At 38.1% G+C, this 18,825-nt stretch overlaps 1 protein-coding gene across 1 annotated transcript in view; it reads right to left on the bottom strand.

Annotated features, from left to right (window-relative positions):
• The window catches only part of LOC148583677 (uncharacterized), a 36,648-nt gene extending 19,088 nt beyond the window's left edge, over positions 1-17,560 (bottom strand). The window contains exon 1 of the mRNA XM_088510753.1: positions 17,095-17,560. Within this exon, the coding sequence (XP_088366879.1) occupies positions 17,095-17,560 (466 nt within the window). The remainder of the gene's footprint in view (positions 1-17,094) is intronic.
• Positions 17,561-18,825: the final 1,265 nt, after the last annotated feature.

Here is an 18,825-nt window from a genome sequence, read left to right as displayed (position 1 = left end):
ATCTCATGCTCCTGAAACTTCCTTTTATGAGTGCAACAATCCTTTAAAAATTTAGAATTTGAGGGAATTTGTTTAATTGCATCTAATAAAGGAATGTTAATCTCTACTTTTCTCAAAGTCTCCAAAAAGTCTAGAAGCTGTTTTTCTTTCTTTGGCTTTACTAACCTTTGAGGGAAGGGTGGTGCATTCACCTTCTCCATTTTACTTACCTTGGATGTTGAGGCTTCATTTGGAGATGCTTGTGCAGGCTCATCTGCTCCTATGATCTTACCATTTCTGAGAGTTGTTATAGCTTTCAGCTGTTGGTGACCTCCTGGATTAGGTATTGTTTGGGCTGACAATTCACCCTGCTTTCTTTCACTAAGCTCCTTAGCCATTTGCCCCATCTATGCTTCTAGTCTTTGAATGGCTTGATCGGTTTTTTGAAATGCTTGATTGCGAAGTCACCAGGGTGCGTACCATACTCTCCTGGTCATTCAGCTTTGACTCTTGAATTGGTTGGCTTGCTTGTTGGGGGTTCCTCTGCTGCCCCTGAGGGTTTAGAGCATTCTGATTATTACTCCATGAGAAATTAGGGTGGTTTTACCACCCTAGATTGTAGGTGTTGGAGTAAGGATTGCTCTTGGGAGGATAATTGTTCTGTCCCACATAGTTGCTTGCTCCTAATCTGCAAATGAATACAAAGAGCAAATCTTAGTAGTGTGATCAAAACGAGAACATATGGCACATACCTAGAGTTGGGCAGCTGGTTGAATGGGAGAGACATTCTAAGTAGTCATGGAGTTTACAATCATATTTAATGTCTTCTGCATGGCAGCCATCTGATTTTGCACTCCGCTATTTACTTCATACAAGCCCTAGCCCTTTACTCCTTGCCTCCCTCTGGATGAGAATTGTTGGGAGTGTTCACTCAATGTCTCAAAGATTTCTATGGCTTCCTAATTGCTTTTTTCCATCAGCACACCTCCACAAGCTGTATCAACAATACCCTTGTTAATATCATTTATCCTTTCATACAAAATTTGTACCTGATTGTTGTGCCAAATACTACCTAAATTAATAGATAATATATAGTACGTTTTACTCGCAAATGCACAAGATCAAACGATAGTATAGTACAGGAAGTACAAGATCGATCCCACGAAGATTGTTGATTTTGTTTTAGAAGTAATTAAAATAGCAAAAATTTTCACGAGATTGATATTGATACTAAGGAAAAGAAATAAAGATAAAGATAAGGTAAATGTAGGGCTTTGATATCCACTACTAATCATACTTAGATAATATAACAATATGCCAATGATCCAATCATATTATGAATACTTAATGTTTGCCAACCTAAGGGTATGGGTGTCTACTCCTTAAGCTATAGATTTCCCTAAGCAATGAATTAGGCATGGGTGTCTAATCTAATTCTTTTCTTTCTTAAAGGATTTAGCATGGGTGTCTACTAAGTTGTTCTTTAAGAAAGCATAAATCTGTGGAAATCGACAAACACATGAGGCCTAGGGCATGGGTGTCTACTCCTGGTTCCCCATGTTGATTAACCCAAGAACCCGGTGTGAATTTCTTTTGTTACTCTTATTAAACCCAGGACTCGATCATCTAAATTGATTTAATTAACTAATTCATACCACATGCATATAATGGCAATACATATGAGGAATTCAAGAAAACAGGAATTAATCAAATTAAGCAACACAATATGATTATCACAAAGGCGCCAATATTGAAATATTAAATAAACATAATTATGGCTTCAACCTAGCTCTCCTTAAGAGTTAGTTACACATAATTAAAATAAAACTAAAAGGGAAAGGGAAAGAAAGAACCGAAAACCACTCCTAGAAGTAGCCTCCAATTCCTCTCTCCAAAGTTGTGTCTATTCAAGGATGCTTATTCTAAAGGTTTAGAGGTCTTATTTTAGTAGGAATACTCTAGAAAACCTAGAAATCATAGCAAAATCGTAGGGTTTAGTCCTAGTGAAACTAGGACTAGAAAAACCGTAATATGAAAAGCAATATAGGTCTGGCCGCAGCTTTTGGAATTCTCCAGCGCTCGATCACAGCCCGTGTGCACTCCATCGCACCTCTGCGATCGATCGTATGTCTTCTGCACTCGATTGCAATGCGATCAGGTCTTCTCTTGTGTGCACGAGTGCACGCCTTGCACTCAGTTGTCTAGACCTCTTTGGAAGTGCACTCGATCGCAGGTCTCCTGTGATCAATCGCACTACCAGAATGCTTTTGCTTGTTTCAAGTCTTCTAGCATTTTTCCAATTTTATCCTTTAAGCCCGATACTTCCAGGAATGCTTTCTTTTCTTCCAAAAACCTATAAAACAAAGAAAATACAAAAATGAAGTAAAATAGCACAAACTAACATTAAGGAATTAACACATATAGGTTTAAGGGCTAAAATATGAATAGTTTGGCACTTAACACACCCTCAAACTTACATATTGCTAGTCTCTTAGCAATACGAAACTAAAAACAAAATAGAAAAACAGAAAACAAAAAGATAAATCCAACTTTCGTGGGATGTACGATTGCATTTAGCATATGCAACAAGCCTTTTAAACCCCTAGGAATTCCCTAAAGGATGAGTGAAGTCTCGTGAGGGTTTTCCAGGAATGTTACCCACAAACATCATGCACAAATTCATGTTATCCAAAACTCAAGTGTCACTCAAAACCATAATTTTCATTCATTAGCAAGCTTAAAAAAAATAAACTCCATCTTCACAATGAATTAGAATTTTAAAGTCTAATTACTTATAAAAGACAAGCTAAGGCATCACATGTTCGAAATAGTGTAAAGTGAACTAGCATATAAATATGAAGCTTCCAATTATTTCAATATGCATTGCCTCAATATCTCAAAAATCACTGAAATCTCCATTAGAATGAATAACTATGGCATAACTCTTTTTTTTTTTCTTTTTTTTTTTTATTCTCTTTTTGGTCATGCTGTGCAATGTTTGGTTCCCTTAAGCTTTCTAAGTGACCCATCTAGCGAGTGTTGGGCTAATGACTCCCAAACCAGGTGATTTTAGGGCATTAGGTGTAAAACACCCATAAGGACTTACTAACTCGAGTAAAAAAGGCTATAAAACCAAACTAACCATGACATTAACCAAATCAAAATTCTTCACCTTTTGACGTGAACACTCAATGCTTTGAAGCAAGAGGTCCAGTTACTTGGTGAAAAGCTTATCAATGATTTTTTTTTCTTTTTTCCTATTTATCACAAATATATATATGCCAAAGTATCCATCTAATAAGTCATCCAGTTTCACCCAAGACCTAGAAACACACACATTAGACTTTCATGTCATACCCTACAAATTATGTGCTAATGTGCTTGTGTAAGATCAAATCAAACATGTGAATTCTCAATTGCCTCAAGCAAGTAACCAAATTGAAAAATTCTATCATCTGATCATGTGTTCAAAATTTTAAGCTCACCAATGATAATCAAATCACAATTTTTAAGATCAACAAAAATTTTCAGACAAACATGACCATGCATATATTTTTTTCTTTTTTCTTTTTAATGGACAAGGTGTGTGTAAAGTGTCTTCCATACCCCCAAACTTAATTTACACATTGTCCCCAATGTGTGTATAACATGGAAAGATCTTACCTGGGAGATGGACGAAACTGTCTGGAATAGCATGGCTCATAGCATACCCTCAAACTTGAATCGAAGCACACTTGTCCCTGGAAAACAAAATACTAAATAACAACCGGAAAAAAAAAAGAACTAAAAATAAAAATAAAAATAATATAAAAACAAATAAACAAGGAAATAAAATGGATATGTTGTGGTCCCATGAGCGCTAAGTTTAACGTTTTCAGTCAGACTGTGGCACTTTAAACTTTAAGCACCAATCTTTCCTTCTCTTGCACCAAAGGGAATGAATCTTTTTTGTTGCAAGGTGATTCCAAATGTCTATAGATCGGGGAGGACCAACTTGAGTTTTTCCAAATAGTTTCTCATCCGGTGGGGAATCATGAACTGGAATAAAGTAGGAAGAAAAGTCAGGGAGCTTTTCTATCTTGATGTCCTCAATTTGTTCATGTGGTAGCTCTAACAGACTTCTTTCCTGGCCTCTTGGTGTTTCAGGAATAAGAGCTAATGTTGAAAAAATCTCAGTGCTCTCTTCTTTTTCCTAATGTGGCTCTTGTGGAACTTCGGTTTACTCCTCCTTCCCCTCTTTCACTTGATTTTCAACCATTTCTTCATTATTCAATGTGACAGCTTGCTCATGATAGTAGGTGCACTCTTCCTCCATGTAGTGCTCATTAGGATTGGCCACCAACTGACCTTGATACTCTTCTTCTTTGAGGATATCTGATATTTGCTTGAGATGAGCCTCCATCCTTTCAAATGATTGCATGCAGGAGTTCTTTCCTCCATTTGGCTAAGAGAAGCTGATATTATTTCTTCTAAGCTAGCATGCGCTTCTTCTAAGGCAGGACTCACTTCTTCTAAGGCAAACCTTTCTGGAGGAGGTGGTTCTTCTTGGTATTGTTGAGGCCAATCGATTGGAGATAGCTCCTCTTCATGATAATGTTGAGACCAATTGATGGGAGATGGCTCCTCTTCATGAGCTTCTATCTTGAAAATGGATTGCCGCTGACTAAGGCTATGACAGGAATATGAATGATCATAGAACTGTGGAGATGGCTCCTCCTCATGATAGCAAATACTTTCTTCCTCCATATAGTGGTAACAGACTAACTTTGGGGCTCTTCCTTTTTGCGAAAATCTGTTCTTTGTGTACAATGGGCCTCCGTCCTTTTAACTGATTTAAAATGAGAGTTCTTCATCTTCTCAATTGCTGAACTGATCATAGCTAATGTATTTTTAGAAAACTCAAGAGGAGGTGGTTCAACCTGATATTGCTGTTGTGGAGCTGATTGAGAGGAATATGCATGATCATAGAATTGCTGATATGATTGATGTTGCAGTCCATAAGATTGTGGAGCATGAATTCTAGGAGCTTGAGCTTGCCATGAGAGATTGGACAGTTGGTTCCATGGTGGGTTATAAGAATCAAAATAGCGGTCGTTCCCTGGTCCAGAGAACGGTGTGTTCTTATACCTAAAAATTTTGTTAGAAATTTGTATCATTGTAGGACATTCTCTAACATGGTGATAAGAGTCATGGCATAATGAACATGGTCCATGGGGTGTCAGAACGCCTCCCCACATGTATAAAATTAAAAATAAAATAACAAAAAGTTAAAATAAAAAGGAAAATAAAAACAAAATTTAAAAATAAAACTTACTAATATGCAGACTCGAATTACCCTGCATGAAACAAAAGAAAAAAAAATCAGATTTATAATTAGTACAGTAACTGTGCTGCTGTTCGAATGTGCGATCGATCGCACCATGAGAGGTGCTCGATCACACTGGTGCGCTCGATCGCCCAGGATGAGCGCTCGAGTGCACCTCCGGAGGCAGAACAGTAACTACGGAAAAACTTTAGAAAAACATAAATAAACTTTCGGAAAAAAAAAATCCAAACAAAATCAAACAATCCCCTGCAACAGCACCAAAAACATGTTATGCCAAATACTACCTAAATTAATAGATAATATTTAGTACGTTTTACTGTCAAGTGCACAAGATCAAAGGATAGTATAATGCAGCAAGTACGAGAATGATCTCACGGAGATTGTTGATTTTGTTTTAGAAGTAATTAAATTACCAAAAATTGTCATGAGATTGATATTGATACTAAGGAAAAGAAATAAAGATAAAGATAAGGTAAATGTAGGGCTTTGATATCCACCACTAATCTTACTTAGATAATATAACTAATAACAATAGGCCAATGATCCAATCATATTATGAATACTTAATGTTTGCCAACCTAAGGGTATGGGTGTCTACTCCTTAAGCTATGGATTTCCCTAAGCAACGAATTAGGCATGGGTGTCGACTCTAATTCTTTTCTTTCTTAAATGATTTAGCATGAGTGTCTAGTAAGTTGTTATTTAAGAAAGCATAAATATGTGGAAATCGACAAACATATGAGGCCTAGGGCATGGGTGTCTACTCTTGGTTCACCATGTTGATTAACCCCAGAATCCGGTGTGGATTTCTTTTGTTCCTCTTATTAAACCCAGGACTCGATCATCCAAATTGATTTAATTAACTAATCCATATGTTACGTGCGAAAATATTCATATTTTTAGCCCTTAACTTACATGCTTTAATCCTTTAGTTTTGATTAATTTATGCTATTTTAGTTCTTTTATGTATTTTCCATGCTTTTCCATGCTTTTGGAAGAAAGAAAGTAAAGCTGGAAGATTTGGGCTCAAAGAGAGAATTTTGGAAAGGTGGAGTTTCTGGTAGTGTGATCGATCGCTGGAGACTTGCGATTGAGCACACACGGGTTGCGATCGATCGCACCCGTGCACTGGAGAATTCTAAAAGCTGTGGAGAGACTCCCTTTCCTTCCATATTAAGGTTTTCCAAGTCCTACTTGTAATAGGACTAAAACCCTACGAAATTTTTAGGTTTACTAGTGTAACAAGGACTTCTAAAGCCTTATAAATAGACCTCTAAACCTTGAGAATAATTAAGCTGGAAAAGAACACACTTTCCAAGGAGAAGAATTGGAGCTCTTCAAGTTCAAGTTTCGGGTTTATTCTTTTCCTTTCTTTTCTTTTATTTATGAAGATGTTTAACATCAAACTTATGTGTAACTAATTTATTTAGTAGGGTTAGATTGAAGCCCTAGTTATGTTTAGTTAATATTCAATATTGGCGCCTTTGTGATGATCATGTTGTGGTATTTAACTTGATTAATTCCTGTTTTCATGAATTCCTCATATGTGTGTGCTTGATCAACATATGCATGTGGTATGGACTAGTTAGTTAAACCAATTTGGATGACAGAGTCCTGAGTTTAATAAAAGTAACAAAAGAAATCCACACCGAGTTCTTGGGTTAATCAACATGGGGAACCGGGAGCAGACACACATGCCCTAGGCTTCATGTGTTTGTCGATTTCCACAGAATATATGCTTTCTTAAAGAACAACTTAGTAAACACCCATGCTAAATCCTTTAAGAAAGAAAAGAGTTAGAGTATACACTAATGCCTAACTTGTTGCTTAGGGAAATCTATAGCTTAAGGAGTATACACTTATGCCCTTAGGTTGACAAACATTAGATATACGTAACATAATCAAAACATTGGCATATTGATATATTATCTAAATATAATTAGTGGTGGATATCAAAGCCCTACCTTTTTATTATCATCAAATCAAAATTCAATCTTTGTTGTGTTTTACTTTTGGAATTTATTTTAGACAAAAGTTAGCAATCCTCATGGGAATGACCCCGTACTTGCACCCTGTACTACTATGTTGACCTTGTGCACTTGCGGGTAAAACATACAATTATTTGTCTATTAATTTAGGTAGATATTTGTAACAGCACCATACCACATGCATATAATGGCCAATCACATACATATGAGGAATTCAAGAAAATAGAATTAATCAAGTTAAGCAACACAATATGATTATCATAAATGCGCCAAGATTGAAATATTAAACAAACATAGTTATGGCTTCAATCTAGCCCTCCTTAAGAGTTAGTCACACATAATTAAAATAAAACTAAAAAGAAAAGGGAAAGAAAGAACCGAAAACCACTCCTAGAAGTAGCTTCCAATTCCTCTCCCCAAAATTGTGTCTATTCAAGGATGCTTATTCTAAAGGTTTATAGATCTTATTTATAGGCTTAAGAATACTCTAGAAAACCTAGAAACCTGAGTAAAATCATAGGTTTTAGTCCTAGTGCAACTAGGACTAGAAAAACCCTAATATGGAAAGCAATATAGGTCTGGCCGCAGCTTCTGGAATTCTCCAGCGCACGGATGTGCTCGATTGCACTTCTGCAATCGATCGTATGTCTTCTGCGATCGAGTCTTCTCTTATGAGCACGAGCACACGCCTTGCACTCGCTCGTCTAGAAATCTCTAGAAGTGCACTCGATTGGGGGTGTCCTATGATCGATTGCACTACCAGAATGCTTTTGCTTGTTTCAAGTCTTCTAGCTTTTTCCCAATTTTATCCTTTAAGCCCGATACTTCCAGGAATGCTTTCTTTTCTTCCAAAAACCTATAAAACAAAGAAAATACAAAAATGAAGTAAAATAGCACAAACTAACAACACTAAGGAATTAACACATATAAGTTTAAGGGCTAAAATATGAATATTTTGGCACTTAACACTGATCATCTTGAGGTATGTTGTGATGTGGACACTTAAGAAGCAGCGCATTGAAGTGGTCCCATGCTTCAAAGAAAAGATCTCCATCTCTTTGTTGGAACGATTGCAGCTCCCTTCTAAGCTACCTTGTCCTTTGAGCTGGGAAAAACATCTTCAGGAACTTACTAGTCAACCCTTCCCAAGTATGAATGGATTCTGCAGGCAAGGAATTATACCACAACTTAGCATTGTCTTTCAAGGAAAAAGGGAATAGGACTAACCTGAGTCTCTCCGGAGTTAGGCCTTGAATGTGCTAAAGCTTGCAAAGATCAAAAAACTCCTTGAGGTGCAAGTTTGGATCCTCAGTAGCTGTGCCTCTAAAGTGAGTCAAAACATTGAGTATTGCGGGAATATATAGTAATTGCCTCGCACTTCCGGTTGACAGGCGATGCATGATGGCTGGTTGAGGTTTTTCGAGATGAAAGACTATTTCATGGGCCTTCGCACTGGTGGCGGGTTTTCTACCAGATTTTCCATTGTTTCCTTAACTTCTTCTTCTTCTTCTATGTCCGAGTTGTCTATAGGCCTTTGTCGAATGGTCCACTCAATTTTTGGATCAAGTGGAAAGATGACTGAGGCTTGAGATCGACAACCTTTCATAAGAAGATTTGCCTCTGCAGTCATAGCAGCTTCAGTGCTGCTGTTCAGATAATCCTTGGAACTATGCTCAATCGCAGGTTAGTGCGCTCGATCGCACTCAGTCTCTGCTCAATTGCAGTAATAGCATGCAGGCACCACAAAGTTGAAATAGAACATTAACAGAGAAATAAAAAGAAACGGAAAAATATTTTTGATATTGATAAAAACAAAATTAAAATAACCAAACTAAACAAAAATAATTCTAAACAAAATTTGCCGCAATCCCCGGCAACGGCACCATAAACTTGTTGTGCAAATATCTACCTAAATTAATAGGAAAATAGTTGTACATTTAACTCGCAAGTGCACAAAATCACTATAGTAGTATAGGGTGCAAGTACGAGATCATTCCTATGAGGATTGCTAAATTTTGCTTAAAATAAATTCCGTAAGTAAAATAAAACAATGATCGATTTTGAGTTGATAATAATAAAAGGTAGGGCATTGATATCCGCCACTAATCCTATTTAAATAATATAATAATATGCCAATGATCCAATCATATTATAAATACTTAATGTTTGCCAGCCTAAGGGTATGGGTGTCTACTCCTTAAGCTATTGATTTCGCTAAGCAACGAATTAGGCATGGGTGTCTACTCTAATTCTTTTCTTTCTTAAAGGATTTAGCATGGGTGTCTACTAAGTTCTTCTTTCAGAAAGCATAAATCTGTGAAAATTGACAAACACATGAGGCCTAGGGCATGGGTGTCTACTCCATGTTCCCCATGTTGGTTAACCCAAGAACCCGGTGTGGATTTCTTTTGTTACTCTTATTAAGCCCAGGACTCGATCATCCAAATTGATTTAATTAACTAATCTGTACCACATGCATATGTTGATTAGACAAACACATATGAGGAATTCAAGAAAACAGGAACTAATCAAGTTAAGCAACACATTATGATTATCACAAAAGCGCCAATATTGAAATATTAAATAAACATAATTAGGGCTTCAATCTATCCCTACTAAGTAATTTAGTTTCACATGAGTTTGATGTTAAACATCTTCATAAAATAAAATAGAAAGGAAAAGAATAAAGCCGAAACTTGAACTTAAAGAGCTCCAATTCTTCTCATTGGAAATTCTCTGTTTATTCTAAAGGTTTAAGCGTCTATTTATAGGCCTTAGGAACACTCTACAAACCCTAAAAATTGTAGGGTTTGAGCCATAGTTCACACAAGGCTTCAAAACCCTAAAAGAAAACACTTTCCAGAATAGGGCTGCGATTGACTTGCTCTTCACATATGGGTGTGCTCGATCGTATCCCATGTGCACTCGATCGTAGGATTGCGATCGATCTCTGGTGTTGGGCACTGCATCGAGGCTGCTGCTTGTGCACAAGAGCGCATGCCTTGCGCTCATCTGGCCATTCTGCTTGTAGTGTGCTTGATCGCGGGTCCCCTATGATCGTTCGCACTACCAGAGCCTCCAACTTTTCCCAAATTTGCTCTTTAAGCCCGATACTTCCAGAATCGCTTCCTTTTCTTCCAAAAGCCTACAAAAACCTAGAAAACACATAAAAGAACTAAAATGACATAAACTAACAAACCTAAGGAATTAACAAATATAAGTTAGGAGATAAAATATGAATATTTTGGCACTTAACAGCTGTCCACACACATCCTCCATGTGCCATCCTTCTTGGGCGTAAGCAAGGCTGGAACTGCACACAGGCTTAAACTCTCCCGGATATGCCCCTTAGCTAATAACTCCTCTACTTGTCTCTGCAACTCTTCGTGCTCCTTTGGGCTCATGCGGTAGTGTGATTGGTTGAGGAGGTTGGTGATGAGTGCCAAATATTGTATATTTGGGCCCCTTAACTTTTGTTTGTTAAGCTCTTAGTTGTGTTAATTTTTTATGTTTTTGGTTAGTTTTGGTGTTTTAGTGATTTGCAGGTTGTTAAGAGAGAAATGCGGCTTTAAGGTGATATTTGCAACTCATTCCATTAATTTTGGGGCTTAAGACACTTCATAGAGCATTGGCAGCAAATTGGGATCGAGCGATGATTTGCACCCAATGAGTCCCACTAAAAAGGCTATATCCAGAGTTGTATAGCTCGGAGTGAAGCGATCTTGGTGTCATTGGAAAGCTAACTCAAAGATTTACAAAGTCATCTTTCACAAGAGTAGGCTGATTCCGACTGGAAGTGCACTCGAGCGCATCTTTAGTGCGATCGAGTGCACTCACGCCCTGTGCAGTAGGAAACTTGTTGCATGAGTGCGATTGAGCGCACCTAGAGTGTGATCAAGCGCACTCGGCCTACCTGGCAGTGCTGAAACCCTAAAATTGGCTTATAAATATCATTCTTTTCAATTGTAAACGTACAGAGACGCGCTGGGGGCATCGTACTTTGTCAAAATTCGTGTTTTCTGGGTTTTTGGAGCTTTGAACTCCAGTTCCATTGTAAGTTTTATTTTTCTCATGATGTCAATTCAATTGTTTATTGTTTTTGTTATCATGAGAGGCTAAAACCTTCAACTAAGGTTGAAGATGAAGCCTCGTCATTGATAAACATACATGTTCTTGTCGTTTTATATATACAATGAGACTATTTTATGAAAGTGTTGTTCAAAAGCCAATCCAACAGTTTGATTAAGTCTAATTGATTAGATGTTGGAATTATACTCATGTTTAATTTAATATTCATTGTGTTTCGTCTGGGGGTACATCGAATGATTGGATTGAGACTAATATCCATTGTGATCTACCGATACAGTGGATGATTTGATCTCAATTAAATATTCGTTGTGATTCTTTTAACGGATGGATTCATCGAATGATTTAATTTGCATGTTTAGAACTTTTAAACAATGTATTTGGATTGACTATTGTATGCATAAAATGCAAGACATGTTGTTTGATTTGGCGAGGGGGATTCGGAAACCTTAGTAATTTGCCATTACTTGTTTTCAAATTGTTTAGTTTAGTTTATGCTTTTTGTACGACAAAAATATGCAACTTGGAACTAGGTTAAGATAAAATTGGTTTAAACTAGAAAATTTATTTTTGCAAACACGACTCTCTATGGATTCGACGTTGCTCTTGCACACACACTTTACTGCACACGACTCGTGCGCTTGCGAGTACAATTAAATTTGTACATCAAATTTTGACGCCGTTGCCGGGGAGTTGTTTGTTTTTGTGAAAATTGATTTTTATTTAAATTGATTTTATTTTTCTACTAGTTTAGGTAGATTTTTGTTTCATTTTCTTTTTACAATTTTTGTTTATTTTTATTTTTATCTGTTTATGTTTTGTTTCATCTAGCCATTAAAAAAAAAAAAAAAAGAGTTTGGTTTCTATTTTCATTTTTTTTTCTGCGGTTCTGCGGAATCTACTCCCTGCTAGTCTGCTCGATTGCACCCCGCTCGTGCTCGGGTGTACTAGAGCACAAGGCAGCAGATGAAGTGCGCCTGCACTCGATCCTCCCCAGCTGCGCTCAAGCGCACAGCAAACATATGCTCGAACGCACAAGCGCAGCAGCAGAACACATGCCGAACCTGCTCACACTTGCGCTCGAGCGCATCTCTGTAGACTGCACCAAAAGGAGCCAACACCTTGAATTTTGCCAAACTTATGTTTGGTCCGTTTTGTGAGTTTTTGTTTTAAATTTTTGGTATTTTTGTTTATGTTATTTTCAAAAAAAAAAAAAAACAAACAAATTTGGTTAATGTTTCATGTGGAAGTGTGTTTTGTTTAAAGAGTGAGGATAAGCATGAATTTTCCTTTAGGTAATTTTAATGCTACCCCTAGTTGTAGGACACCCGCTCCTACCAACTATCCTCACCATTTTCACCCACATGGACCATGTTCATACTGCTCTAACCCTTATCATAGTTCAGGTAATTGTCCATCCTGGGGACAATTTTCCAATTTTTCACATGAGCAGATGCACACCAACTTCCCCAGTCCGAGGTCTGAATCAAATTTCAATTGCTACACCCCAAACTGGAGCCACTATTCTAATTTCTTGTGGCAAGCTAATGCTATGAAAAATTATGCTCCCCAATTTGATGAACTGCACCATCCTGAATATCCACAGTGCAACAACCAATCCTCTACCCCTTCACCCTGCAATTATCCTCCACAAGATTTATCATTGGAAAACACCCTCAAAGCATTCATATAGTATAATTGCCAAACCTTGCAAGAGCTTAAAAAGGCCACCATGGTCAACTCCCAAGCCATAAATGAAGTGAAGAATGCAGCCATGGCCTACACTCAAGCAATTGAAAAGTTGAAAGGACAGCTTGGTCATTTAGTTGCCGAACTCACCATAATAGAGGAAGAAGAGCTTCAAAGTCAGTTGATGGCTGAAAGGAACTACATGATTGATGAGGATGATTCCAACAATCCTTATCATGAGCATGTCCAAGCCACCACCCCAATTGGGAGAGAGAAAATTATTGAGGAGACTGTTGATGAGCCAAGTCTAGAGGACCCATTAGGAAAGTGCTTTGCTCAATTTGGATGTGATCTAGACCTTGACAAGTTACTTGAGCAAGCTGATGCTTTATTGGGCTCAACTCCCAAGATGCGAACTGGGAATGGGGAAACCACTGAGATATCATTCCCTAACTCACCCTCATTAGCAGCTAAGCCTTTCATTGTGGGTAACCATGAGGAGAAAGAAAAAGAAGAGCAAGTTGAGCAAATTGATCCCCTACCAACTCTAAGTCTGTCCAATGACAAGAAACTGAGTACTGAAGCTCATTCCTTCGTCACAATCCCTCTTGAGACATTCCATGAACCCCAAGCTCCACTTATTCAATGTCTCAAAGAGCCATTTTATGCCAAGACTCTCAAGGATCTTTGCAAACAAGCAAGCAAACCTAAGAACCATCGTCCCAAGAAGATCCTTCGGAACAAGCAAGTTGGCTACATAAGATGGCGAAACATCCTTCCAGAGGGATATCAAATTCTTAAGAAGAAAGGGTGGAAGGGATTGGTTGAACATCTAAATGATTGGGGAAAGCACTGTAAAATTTCTTCCCCATTTTAATTTCTGCACATTTTCTTTCTTTCTTATTTTTATTTTATTTTGTGTCATTTTCTTTTTGTTTCTATCAGCAATTAATCTTTTGATATTTGTTTCTATGAGGAAATATTGCTGTTAGATTTTTGACAGGTGTTTTGGTGTTCAAGTTTGGGGGACGCCCTGGCCTTTGCACACTCGAGTTTCCTCATCCCAGTGTATTGTATCTCTTGCCACATTAGGGACAATGTGTAATTTAAGTTTGGGAGAGTGGAAAACACATTGTCTTTTTATTTGTTTGTGTCTTTTTGTTTGTTTTTATCTGTTTGTTTTGTTAAAAAAAAAAAAAAATTGTGCTATATTGTTGAATGGGCATCAGTTACATCATAACTGTGGTTTGCATGTCATTAGTGTGTTTAACTTTTTGAACACTACATGTCATTAGAAATCTGAGTCATTTGACTCATTTGGTGGATTAGAGAGACTTCACATGTCTGAGTTGAATCACAAGCACACTAGCATAAAGTTTGTGAGGTATGAGATTTGGATTGATTAGGTGTGCCTTGCAATTTGTAGGATGAAGTGTTGATGAAACCTTGGCTTGAGGATAGATAAAAAATAAAAAAATAAAAAAATAAAAAAAAAGTGTCATCATCAGTTTGAGCTTTTCATTGAGTAACTGGACCTCATGCCTCACTAAGCATTGAGTGTTCGCGTAAAAAGATGAGAAATTTAATTTGGTTGATTGTATGGCTAGTTTGGCTTCGTAGCCTTTTTTACTTGAGTAATTAAGCCTTAGGGATGTTTTACATCTAGTGCCCTAAAACCATTTGCTTTGGGAGTCACTGGCCCAACACTCGTTATATAGGTCAATTAGAAAGCTTAAGGGAGCTGAACATTGCACAGCCTACACAAAAAATAAAATAAAATATATATATATATATATATAAATGCATGTCTTGATCTAAGCCTTCAGTGTTTTCATCTGTGTGAATTCCTATGAATTTTGAGGTACACCAAACTTTGAAAAAAATTGAAGCCTTTTAACTTTATGTTAGTCTCACTTTGCACCTATTGAAGCTTGTGTTGTCTTAAATTTTCACCTTTGAGTTGAATGATTTGTGGTTGGCTTGATGATTTGATTGTGGTGTTCACTTTGTTAAACCTGCTCATGATGTGAGAACCATGTGTTTGTGTCAAAATTGTGTTTGTCAATGACATAGCACTGACAATGTTTGTGGGTATCATTCCTGTTAAACCCTCACAAGACTTCACTCGTCCACTAGGGATGCCTAGGGGTTTAAAAAGCTTGTTGCATATGCTAAATGCAATCATCTCTCCCACGACAGTGGACTTATGTTTCTTGTTTTCATTTTGTTTTGCTAAAGGACTAGCAAAATGTAAGTTTAGGGGTATTTGATGAGTGCCAAATATTGTATATTTGGGCCCTTAACTTATGTTTGTTAAGCTCTTAGCTGTGTTAATTTTTGATGTTTTTGGTTAGTTTTGGTGTTTTAGTGATTTGCAGGTTGTTAAGAGAGAAATGTGGCTTTAAGGTGACATTTGCAACTCATTCCATTAATTATGTGGCTTAAAACACTTCATGGAGCATTGGTAGCAAATTGGAATCGAGCGATGATTCGCACCCGATGAGTCCCATTAAAAAGGCCATATCTAGAGTTTTATAGCTCGGATTGAAGTGACCTTGGTGTCATTGGAAAGCTAACTCAAATATTTACAAAGTCATGTTTCACAAGAGTAGGCTAATTCTGACTGGAAGTGTGCTCGAGTTCATGTTTAGTGTGATCGAGCGCACTCGCGCCCTGTGCAGCAGGAAACTTGTTGCACGAGTGCGATTGAGTGCACCTAGTAGACCTGGCAGTGCTGAAACCCTAAAATTGGCTTATAAATATCATTTTTTTTCCATTGTAAACGTACGGAGATGCGCCGAGGGCGTCGTACTTTGTCAAAATTCGTGTTTTCTGGGTTTTTGGAGCTTTGAACTCCAGTTTCATTGTAAGTTTTATTTTTCTCATGATGTCAATTCAATTGTTTTTTGTTTTTGTTATCATGAGAGGCTAAAACTTTCAACTAAGGTTGAAGATGAAGCCTCATCATTGATAAACATACATGTTCTTGTCGTTTTATATATACAATGAGACTATTTTTATGAAAGTGTTGTTCAAAAGCCAATCCAACAGTTTGATTAAGTTTAATTGATTAGATGTTGGAATTATACTCATGTTTAATTTAATATTCATTGTGTTTTGTGTGGGGGTACATCGAATAATTGGATTGAGACTAATATCCATTGTGATCTACCGATACAGTGGATGATTTGATCTCAATTAAATATTCGTTGTGATTCTTTTAACGGATGGATTCATGGAATGATTTAATTTGCATGTTTACGACTTTTGAACAATGTATTTGGATTGACTATTGTATGCATAAAATGCAAGACATGTTGTTTGATTTGGCGAGGGGGATTCGGAAACCTTAGTAATTTGCCATTACTTGTTTTCAAATTGTTTAGTTTAGTTTATGGTTTTTGCATGACAAAAATACTCAACTTGGAACTAGGTTAAGATAAAATTGGTTTAAACTAGAAATTTATTTTTGCAAATACGGCTCCCTATGGATTCGACCTCGCACTTGCACACACACTTTACTGCACACGACTCGTGCGCTTGCGAGTACAATTAAATTTGTACATCAGTTGGACCCGGGCACCAAGTCGATTTGGTGTTGAATGTTGCGAAGAGGCGTCTGCTCTTTGAGTGTTTGCGTCAAGAACACATCATGAAACTCCTCCAACAACCCCGTAACTAATTCCAACACCACCTTCGTGGTAGTGCTCTCCTTCCCATATAGTAAGTGCACACAATCAGAGTCTAGCATCTCCTTGATGAACTCTCGTTTGCCAAGAGAGTTTGACCCACCCCTTTTGAAGGCTTAGGTCCGTCTCCCAAACTTGGTAGGAGTCTTAGCTTCACATTATCAACCAAGAAGCTATAGGCGTTCTTCCTTCCATCAGGGTGAGCACTTTGGTCATATTGCCATGGCCTTCCCAACAATAGGTGACAGGCATCCATGGCCACCACAACACACCATGTTTGGTCTTTATACTTGGACCCAATTGAAAAAGACACAAGACAACGTTTGGATACTGTTACCTTGCTTCCCTTCTATGCACTCCAAGTGGTATGGTGTAGGGTGTTTCTTCATCTCTTCGGCCAGCTTCTGGACCGTTTCTTCCGCCACTACGTTTTTGCAACTTCCTCCATCAATAACTAGCTTGCATACCTTGCCCCCAATGGTGCAAATTGAGTGGAAAATATTGTGGTGCTGCCCATCATCACCCTCCACTTTCTGGGGAGTAAAACACACCCTCCTCACCATCAAGAGGAGTCCGTCATCCCCGGTAACAAATTCTTCCTTGACATCTCCGTAGTTGTCTAAAGTTGCTTCTTGCTGCTCTCTGTCACCTTGTTCATCGAAGGTGTCTCCCAAGTCAATAAGAAGACTCTTAGCATACTTTTCCCCCTTACGGCAATCCGCCATCCGGTGGCCCGGCTCGCCATATCGAAAGCATTTGGGCCCATTAGTAGTTGCCGATCGAGTAAGGGGTCCTGTTGTCATTGGAGCTCAGATTGGATTTAGGGGTTGAGAGGTGCTTCACGGCATGAATGGTCCACTTGACCGGTTCATGCTTCCTCCGGTTCCACGGCCAAAGAAGCCCATAGATCCCCATGATGCATTTTTTTCAAGCAATAACGCCCATTGATGAGCCTCCAACACATTAACGGGATCAAAGAGGTTTAAAGAATCTTGAATCTACTGTTGTAAACCTCCAATGTATCGAGACACTATTTGATCATTGGATTCAGCCAAATCAACACGTGTCAAATATTTGTAGAATTCTTCCGTGTAGTCATCCACAGACTTCAAACCTTGGCTTAAATTCTACAACCGTTGATACATGATTCGGGTATAGTTGTAAGGTAAAAAGGCCAGTCGCAGGTGTTTCAACAGTTTCTCCCAACTGTTGATTTTTCCTTTGCCCTGCTGCACTCTGGATTGCTTCAATTGCTACCACCATGTAGAAGCTCGTCCCGCGAATTTAGTTGCAACCAAAGAAACTCGACGATCCTCGAGTACCCCCTTGAAATCGAGAATCTCCCCAATTGTTGCCACCCAATCCAAAAATTCTTCAGGTTGCAAGCCCCCTTGAAATTCTGGAATATTGAGTTTGAAACTAGATTCCCACTGATTGGCCTGAGCTTGTACAAGGGGTTGACACCCGTGCACTAAAGGGTTCCCGAATCCATCCTCATCATTTTGGTCGTCTTCCTCCTTCAAAATAGGCAGTGAGGGTATATGACGACGTCTTCTACGACCACCCACGTCGGCCAATTGTTTGGTGAGGGCCTCGATTTGATCCCTCAAATTCGCAAATTGTGCCTCTGAGTGTCGTTAATAAGCCGCCGCTTGTTCTTCACGAGTTGTGGCCTCACGATTATACATGTCTTCCACGTATGCAAAGCAGTTGCCCCTTCCCCTTCTGACTGAAGCCATGGGAAGAAACTTGGGCTCTGATAGCAACTGATAGCATAGGATCCTGATAGGCAAGAAAACACAGCAAGTAGAAGGGATAAATATTCCTAAGATCCTGAGTCCATCAACAAATTTAAGAAATCTTCTCAAAACTATAGAGTTTATCTATGGTTTGAAGGAAAATAATGAAAAAACTCACATCTGAGTATTCTTATTGAAGAAAACCAAATAATAAACATAAACTATGTTCTTAGGGTTCTAAAACATGTATTTATAGACCCCAAACACCTAAAGCAAAAGGAAATACGACGTAGGGTCGAATTTGTAAAGCTACATAGGGTGTCCGGATA

This window comes from Corylus avellana, chromosome 9 (assembly GCF_965113065.1).
Source record: "Corylus avellana chromosome 9, dhCorAvel1.hap1.2, whole genome shotgun sequence".
NCBI classification, from domain to species: Eukaryota; Viridiplantae; Streptophyta; class Magnoliopsida; order Fagales; family Betulaceae; genus Corylus; species Corylus avellana.
Note: the sequence above shows the minus strand (reverse complement) of the source record. Positions and strands in the feature narration are given on the sequence as shown.